The following is a 9,053-nucleotide window of genomic DNA, read 5'->3' as shown; positions in this document are numbered from 1 at the left end:
GGTGTTCGCATCTCCCCCTATGTGGGTGTTTGTTCTAAGGGTATTATGGACGCGATCCATTTTGGGCTTGACCCAACCCTTATCCTGGCTGGCCCTGTCCATTGCATGTGCGACAGTTTGGTCATATGCCGCTCCTTGGTTCGTTTCGAACTTTGTGTACTCATGCAGTTTGTACTTTTTTTAATTATTTAAAAGAAGTGCTATTTACCAAAAAAAAAAAAAAAAAAAAAAGGAGAAGCTCTAACTAGTGATGGAAGAAATTGAAGTAGCCCCACCTCAAGCCTGGGAAATTTGAATCAAGATACTGTGTATCTCTCTTCGTCATAGTGATATGATCCACAGGAACATGCCAGTAAGAAAAGTTTCCTCTTCTCAATGCTGGGTTGGTGGAATGGTAAAGATCCATACTTTTCAGTGGAGAGGTCTTGGGTTCGACCATTGCAGACATCATTACATTTCCAAGTATTAAAAAAGCACCAGTACCAAAAAAAAAAAAAAAAAAAAATCCTCTTCTTCCCTTTCAATTCCCTCCAAATTTTGAGTTCTTTTTTCCTTACAAAGTTCACTACATTAATGATGGTTATGAACAACATCAATTTCATACCAATTTGCATAGACCAGCAGAGACATCAGAGGAAGTGCAGAAGGGGGACAAAGTGGTTCTAGTGTTCTTAGCTGACTGTTGAGAATGCAAATTATATATGCCTGTAAAGTTTCGGTGTCCAAACCAAGAGTACAACTGTACAAGAGGCTGGAGAAACGACAAAATGAAGATTCATTCAGACAACTGCGCCACTGTTTCTGTTAGAATAAGTATTCACGATTATCATCATCATCCAACGAAGTTGCTGTCTAGCCTTATCTTTCAATGTTCCCCGAGCAGTACACATGAAGATGAAGCTATAATATAGAAACAATAGAAGATAGGTCCCCAGTGAAATTATCACATACAAAACAGTCATGGATGTCTGGATTCTTATATAGTCTGTGGATGCCATGACCGGTGGCGGATGTTGGAAGGCGAATCTGCATAAATTAATTATGCTTACTAGAGTGGGTACCCAAACTGAAAGCCTGACAACAGTCGAGTTGGCTTCCTTCTGAAACTGTGATTTCGAAAACCGTGTGAGCAACCGGGCGCTGTGAACTGAGAAAATAAGGAGCATCACTCCCACCAAATCAGTTGATCCGACCGACAATACTCTTCCAATCACGAGAAAGTCACCTGACTGTGGTATTACAAGAATCATCACCGACGAAAAGTAGGAATCTACCGATGATGCGATTACGATCCAGATAATTCCCATCAGTAGCCACACGAAGAATCTTCGTTTTAACGAAAGCCCACTTACCAGCAAAAGGGTTACAACCAAAGACCCAACGAAAGCCACTATGTTGGTGGCTATGAACCTTTTGTAGTAGTACGCGGAAATGGGTTCGCTGAAATCAGCGTTTGGAGGACTCAACATTGCTTGGTAAGCCATGGCAGCGATCACTGTTGACACCACCATTAATGAATTCTTTTGACTCGCTAGCCAGTCTCCTGTATCATGATGATCAGCACCTGAAGATGAGAGTCCTGGTGTTCCTTTTGTTGTTGCCGCCCCATTATTGTTATTATTATCATCATTAGTTACTCCATCCGTTATTGATATAATATCTCTGGCTTTTAGTGCTCCGGCAGCCCTTAATGACTCTGCAATATCCATGTCCTTAATGTCACGCACAGATTGTGCCAACATATCCAACGCTGTAACACCATTCTTATTCACTGCATTTATCTCTATTCCATTTTTGCCCAGTAACAGTTCGATAACCTGCAAATTAAAAACATACATCGTTTCATGGAGTGAAATTATGATGTAAATTTCCATTTTCAATTTTGTCCATTCAAAAGAAATGAATATAATAATATATTTTTGTTAAAAAATGAAAATTAATTTGGTAATTTTTGTCCACTATAAATTAAGTAATGAAAAATAAGTTTGGTATTTTAAAATAAAAAATAGATTATGAGAATTAGAAACAAATAGTTAAGGTTTAGAAGGGAGAAAGAGGAGAAACAATAAGATTTTCGTAAAAAAAAAATTTAATCTATCTATCTAGTACAATTCTTTTTTCTTTGAGGGGAGGGGTTCTATTCTTTTAAACAAAAACAGATACCAAATGCATCAAGAAAATGAAATATGTCAGAAAAATAATGAGAATGGATATGGTCATATGGATAGGGGGAATGGGCAGCTCGTACCTTGGTTTGTTTTTTAGCTGTAGCAAGATGCAAAACAGTGTTGCCATCGTCATCTTTAGAATTGAGGAGCTCTGCTTGCTGGTTACTTGCTGTTGATTCCAATAGTAACTCCAAAGCCTTCAACTGATTGTATCTCACACACAATTGTAGAATGCTTTCCCCTCTATCAACCCTATCATGAATGACCTCAGGTCGTGCTTGAATCAATTCCTTCATGACATCTATTCGGCCTTTGATTGCTGCGAGGTGAAGAGGAGTTAGCCCATCACTGTTAGTAACACGACAAACGTCTGGGTTAATTCTCAACAGTTCTTTCACCATTTCAAGATTTCCTTTGCCTGAAGCCAAGTGAAGAGGTGAGCAACTTTCCGAGTCCAACTCGCTTGCGAGTTCTGGTTTCCGTTTCAAAATCTCTCTCGCAAATTCAAGGTGATCTCGGATTGCTGCTATGTGGAGTGGAGTTTGATTGAAATAAGTAACCATAACTCTGTCAAGGATAAGCTCGTCTTCCTCAATGAGTTGAACCAGAGATGAAAGACTCCCACTCAAGGAAACTTCATAAAGTCTTCTAATCATTCTCTCTCGTTCTGTTCTTCCCTCTTGATCATCACCCCTCAGGGCCATGCTTTATCTTTCAATTTCTCTATTGAAGCTGAAATTTAAAGAGGAGTTTGAGAGAACATAGGAGATGATTTATAGCGTGTGCTTCAACCTGTTTCAGGCCTTTTAGTTGCCAATAGACAGCGTGCTACACGACCATCTATTTTCTTTTTCTGAGTTAAACCATGATCCTGCACCCAAACACTAAAAAATTATAAAGCAAATTGCACACATCCCAAAATGGAAGCTTTAATGCATTCACACCCCACTTTATGTTTGAAAAAACACAAACACCTAATTCATTAAACATGTTATTGAAACCATTAGTCTAACTGTTTTTTTTTTTTTAAATTCAAAAAATTCCCTTATCAAAAACTGAAAAAAAAAAAAAAAAATCAAATTTATTCTCTCTCCTCACTCAATTCTGCGGGTTCACCTCTCCACCTTCGGCTCCGGCAATGCCAACGACGCCACCACCACCATTATTGCCTCATTAATCAAACGGCAAGAGAGGCGGTTCCACAGCTGCCCCTCCACCGAGATTAATAAAAGAGCGAAAATAATAAAAATCGGAACTTGCATGGAATCATCATTCAGTCGTCCCGACCCACTCTCTTTTCCCCGATTTGAGAAGTTCAGGTTTGAAAACCACATGAGATCAAGTTTTCTGGGTTGGTAATATCTGAGATTATTCTCACACAACCACCTGCTAATCATCTTCCTTCTTTCTATATATAAGATGGCTCTTTTCATAATAAAAAATAAGAATTAAAATCATGGAACTGAATTGTTTAGAATCGTACCGTTTCATTCCACTTGGATTTTGCTTGGCGTAAGCGTTGTTCTAAGCAATCGAAGGGGGTGTAAGTAGATAATCGAAATCTTCTCCCAAATTTGCACTACATCCATTTAATGGCATTTGAATCTGTCCGATTACTAATACGATGTGATTAAGCTTTATTTATATTTATTTTTCTTATTTTATAATTTTTTCTTGAAAATATGTGAATATTTTTTTTAGACTTTCTATTAAAATAACTACCAAAGTTGTTAAATTCTTAAATTTCAAGCCTAACTTCACAAATAAAATGATAAATAAGTAAAAAAGTAGTTGAAATTTTGTATTTAATCTACATTCATGCCCACTTGGAAGAATCTATTTAAGAAAATAACTATTCGATTATCATTCAAATTCGATTGAATTCAAATCGATTGGATATTATTCGAATCCATCTGAGATTCTGAATATAATAGGATGTGGACATGATATTGCCACTATCCGATCCGTTTACAACCCTTCCAACTGCCGGAGTGAAAGCTCTTTTGAGTCTTTGAATCTTGACTGTTAAATAATAAATATGCTAATTACTTCAACTTCAGTAAATTTGGGGCTGGTTTTACAACATAAACACATGGACCGAACCGGGAAACCAAACACATGGACCCAACCGATTAGAACGATCTTTCAAAATCCAAATTTGCTTTTCCAAAACTTTTCGTCTTCCTTTTCAGCTCTAAGAGAGGAAGGTTAGCATGGACTATCGCTTTAAAGATGCATATGGTCCTGACTGAGTTCAGTGCTCTTGACCTTGGGGTTACTCGCACAATGTGTTTTGTAATTTTCACATATTTTGGTAAGCATTCGTTTGGTTTCATTCAATTCTTAAAAGCCACTCACAAGAGTATTTAGTGGTCTTCACATTTTATTATAAGAATCGGATTGTTTTCATTCACCTCTTAGGGTCACTCACACAGAATGTTCAATGTTTTTTGCATCTTTTTTAAAAGTTAGAATGATGTTTGGTGGATCTACAATCGTGGGAATAATAAGATAAGACAGAGTTTCTAGGGATTTTTGTTGGCGCCCGCGCAGCCTCCTTGTAACATGTGGCATGTGGCAAAAGTAAATCATACGATTGTTTATAAGGGTAAAAATGTAAATTTGAAACGTCATCAATAACTCAACTTATCAAATTTACAATCTCAACCCCTCATAATCTATTATATTCATTTTTACAACCCTGTTTTCAAAATCTAAAGTTGGGAGGAACGCTCGATGCCCTAGCATTCAAACAACCCGTATAGCGACCCTCCTTTCCGGCAGCCAGCGCAACCTTCCTCTTTGGCAACCGGTGCAACCTTCCTCTTCGGCAACGGCATCTTCAATTTTTTGTGTCTATTTTCTTGAGCAATACATTAATGGGTTCTAGGTTGGGGTGTTCGTCTCCTAGGAATCTTCTGCAATTAAAGGAAATTAAAGGGTTCTCCCTTCCTCTTCATCTTTGCTTGTTTAACCTTCCTCTTCCTCTAACGATGATTATTTCTCAAAGGTACATCAAATGTTGATACTTTTCAAGTTTTCTTGTTACAGATCCATCATTGTGAAATCCCAATTAATTTCAGAAAATTCATAGTTGTTTCCACTTTGAATTGAAACCCTATTTCAGATTGCTGCTTTTAGTTTTATTCAGGATTTATTGAAGTCGATTTCATTTCAACCAAGACATAATTCCTGATGTTTGTTTTTGGTGGGGATTTTTCTCCCTTCAAAGAGGATGGGTTCTTTGTTTGACTCGGATTGAGTAGCAGAACCTCAAAACTGCAGCAGGTGGATGGATTGATGAAGATGAAAGAAATCAATCGAAATATGGTGGGCAACAAGGAACGCAAAATCATCCAACTAGGGATTCGGCTTCAAAGAAAATGGACTGACTAACAGAGAAGGAAGAGAGGGTTAGGGTTTAACTCTATCAGAATCGCCTTTTCGTTTTCCCCAAATTTTGATCTTACTTGTGAATTCACTCTCAACCAAGGACATCTGATTGTAAATTTAAAAATTCTAAAACACTAAATTTGTTCACACCGTCGAATTCTTTTAAATCACGTGTCACAATCCAGTCTATCCACGCAAACGCAAACAAAAATCCTCGCGCATTTACACTTGTGGAAATAGGAGTTCGGATCACTTCCCCATTTGTGAATATTAAAACATTAAAAAATAATAAAAGAAGGAATCTAGTAGATCTTACGTAAGAAAATAATAAATTTTCACCTGGATCATGAAGCAAACCACATAGATTTAAATATAAAAAGTAAGGAAGATAAAACTCATCAATTTTCTTTTTCAAAAAAATATTTTATTAAACATTGGCAAGCTTCAGCAAAGATTATATTGAGAACCTACAACAAAAAAAACAAGATCGAGTACAAGAACTTGGAACAGAAATTAAGCAGGGTGGAGATGGAATCCTAATTAAATAATTAAAGCTGAAACAACAAAGTGAAGATCCATTCAAATCTGATCAGACAGTCGTAACATTGGATTTGTTAGCATTGTTGTTGATCATCATCATCATCATCAATCACCAGTTGACGAAGTCGCTGGCTAGCCTCATCTAATGTAGTTGTACGCAACTTATTCACGCACCGGAAGGCTAAGCGAGCACCTTGAAGCAAGAGAAGAAGGCACACCATTCCAAAACAGGGGTACAAAAAGACGTAGATTTTTTTGCCTCCTATAACGAACGGCCGATTCGGGTCTAGCGATTCTGGAATTAGAAAAGGCAATACGGCCAATACAATTATGGTCGACGGAATGAGTATCCACATAAGAATCCTGGGAATCAAAGGGAATCCATTCACACACTGTAATACCATTCGGATGGTGTGAATTAAGAAAACAAGCACCACTATTTGCATCCAAACAAGGCCAATGATCGACAATAATTCAATCACAAAATCGTCACTTATGGTTGGCATGATGGCAACTAAAGACGCGAAGTAAGAGTTAACGGTTGCCGTGATTGTGATCCACATACTTACCGTCAATATCCACACAAACGATTTTTTCTTCATCGAAAATCCACTTACCAGCAAAAGGGTTATGCCCAAAGACCCAACGAAAGACACTGTGTTGGTGACTAAAAACCTTTCGTAATAAAACATGCGAACGTTAGGCCTGGCATAATCAAACCTGCTGACATCATCAATATTTGGAGCTGGAGGACTGACATCGACGATCTTTGGAGGACTCAATATTGCTTGGAATGCCATGGCAGCAATCACAGTTGACACCGTACCATTAATGAATTCTTTTGACTCGCTAACCAGTAATCTCCTTCCTCAGGATAAACAGATTGCATTCTCATCTCTCTTCTACTACTATTTCTACTCCTTCTCCTTCTGCTGCTTCTTGTTATCGGCATGGCTGCAGACGATATAATATCATCGGCTTTTAATGCTCCTGCTGCCCTTAGGGAGTCGCCTATATCCATGTCTTTTGTGTCTCTTGGGGGTGGAGACTGTGCTAAGATATCCAAAGCTGTAAGACCAAAACTATTCATTTCATTTATTTCTACTTCATTTTTGTCCACCAACAGCTTGATAACCTGTAAAAACAAAACAAAACATTCTAGCTACCATGTATAGTTACTACTCCATATATATCTGGTGGTATTTCTATTAATAGGTGATAATGATGGATACTAGAATATAAAAAGTAACTAAATAAGGTCATAGCTAGCCATGGATGTGTACTTGAATTGATTATATCGTACCTCTGTTTGTTTCATAGCTGTGGCAAGATGCAGAACAGTGTTGCCATCATCATCTTTGGAATTGAGGAGTTTTCGCTGGTCACTAGCTGCTGATTCCAACAATAGTCTAAGTGCCTCCAAACGGCTGTTTTTAACACAAAGGTGTAGAACGGTTTCTCCTCTTTCAACCCTGACATGAATCACCTCAGGTTGTGACTGCAACAACTCCTTCATGACATCTATCCGGCCTTTGATTGTTGCAAGATGAAGAGGGGTTCTCCCATTTCGGTCAGTGACCCAACAAGCACTTGGGTTGATATTCAAGAGCTCTTTCACCATTTCGAGATTTCCTTTTGCTGAAGCCAAGTGAAGGGGTGAGGAACTTTCTGAGTTTAGCTCGGTTGCAAGTTCCGGTTTGCGTTTCAAAATCTCTCTTGCAACTTCAAGATGACCTACCATTGCAGCTATGTGGAGTGGAGTCTCATTGAAATCAGTAGTCATAACTCTATCAAAGATGAGCTCGTCTTCCTCAATGAGTTGAAGCAGAGATGAAAGGCTCCCACGCGAGCAAACTTCATAAAGTCTTTTGATTTGTGTCTCTCGTTCTCTTCTTCCCTGTTGTTCACTCCTCATGGCCATGCTTTATCCTTGATCAGTACTATGTCTGTTGTAACTAAAAATTAAAGAGGAGTTCGAGATGATAAAAGAAGATGGGATCCGGAAGACTTATAACGTCTTTGTAAACCAGCTGCACGCAAGCTTGTTAACATTATTAATTCAAATTTTCAAACAAACTGCCGGCTTGAAGGAGCTTCTATTTGATTGGATTTGCAGATGGATTTAATATCTAAGCCAGCCATTTTTTTTCTTCTTTTCTGGGTTGATTAATCTTGGTCCTGCACCAGAAAAACAATAAAGAGGGATTCACATCCTCTGTAATTCCCTTCCTTACAATTCCTTACAATTCCCATCTAGGATTGTGCCACGTGGCATTAAGTAATCCTACGGTCACCCAATTCAAATTAAATCTGATTTTTATTTAAACATACCCATATTTTCCTCTCTCCTCTCTTCCTAAAATTTATAAAAATCCCTGAATCTATGCGATCTTCTCTAAATCTGATTTTTATTTAAACTCACCCATGTTTTCCTCTCTCCTCTCTTCCTAAAATTTACACAAATCCCTGAATCTATGCGATCTTCTCGTCTCTCTCTCCCTTCTATGTTCATGGCTCTCACCTCTCTCTTCACAAAATTCAGAAAAAAACCGTGGATTTGCAGCAATTTTCCTCCTCCATGCTCACGGCTCTGTCCTCTCTCTCCTCACGGAATTTAGAATACCTTGGAATTGCAGCGAGGATAGAGGTTGAATTGGAGATTAATTTAAATGAGGGGACGAAAAGCTTTGCAATTAGTTGTACAGATTAGGGTTTCATTTACATATCATCTGTGGTTGATGATAAAAACAATAAACTTGCATCTACACGAGATGGACTTCGAGATGGACTTGGAGATCGGTTTTTTTTTTTCTTCTTCTTCTTTTTGGGCAGCACTTGGAGATAGGAGAGAAAATCGCTGCAAATTCAGGGCTTTTCCAATTTCGTGAAAAGATGAGAGAGCCGTGAGCATGGAAGAGTTCCTAGATGGGAATTTCATTTTGGTTTTTTTTT

The 9,053-nt window shown here is 38.1% G+C and overlaps 1 protein-coding gene and 1 pseudogene across 2 annotated transcripts; both read right to left on the bottom strand.

Annotated features, from left to right (window-relative positions):
• Positions 1 to 779: 779 nt before the first annotated feature.
• LOC149026683 (uncharacterized) lies at positions 780 to 2,848 on the bottom strand. The gene is made up of 2 exons (XM_089153500.1): positions 2,249 to 2,848; positions 780 to 1,817 (listed from the first exon to the last, which is right to left on the bottom strand). The coding sequence occupies exons 1-2, from the start codon at positions 2,822 to 2,824 to the stop codon at positions 780 to 782; spliced, it is 1,614 nt and encodes a 537-aa protein (XP_089009626.1). The 5' UTR covers positions 2,825 to 2,848.
• A 3,156-nt stretch (positions 2,849 to 6,004) lies between these two features.
• LOC149026682 (uncharacterized) lies at positions 6,005 to 8,159 on the bottom strand (annotated as a pseudogene). Its single transcript, XR_016173419.1, has 2 exons — positions 7,405 to 8,159; positions 6,005 to 7,236 (listed from the first exon to the last, which is right to left on the bottom strand). The product of XR_016173419.1 is annotated as an uncharacterized LOC149026682 (transcript).
• Between the last annotated feature and the right edge of the window lie 894 nt (positions 8,160 to 9,053).

The sequence above is a fragment of the Hakea prostrata genome, chromosome 1 (genome assembly GCF_041222555.1).
Source record: "Hakea prostrata isolate BN-2017 chromosome 1, UWA_Hpros_2, whole genome shotgun sequence".
Taxonomy (NCBI): Eukaryota; Viridiplantae; Streptophyta; class Magnoliopsida; order Proteales; family Proteaceae; genus Hakea; species Hakea prostrata.
The sequence above is the reverse complement of the archived record's forward strand: the minus strand, read 5'-3'. Positions and strand labels throughout refer to the sequence as shown.

Bases quoted from the DNA above. Each gene is read 5' to 3' on its own strand.
- LOC149026683 (XM_089153500.1), bottom strand. From the start codon at position 2,824: ATGATTAGAAGACTTTATGAAGTTTCCTTGAGTGGGAGTCTTTCATCT. The intron at 1,818-2,248 runs GTACGAGCTGCC...TTTAATTTGCAG, and splicing joins CAGCTAAAAAACAAACCAAG to GTTATCGAACTGTTACTGGG.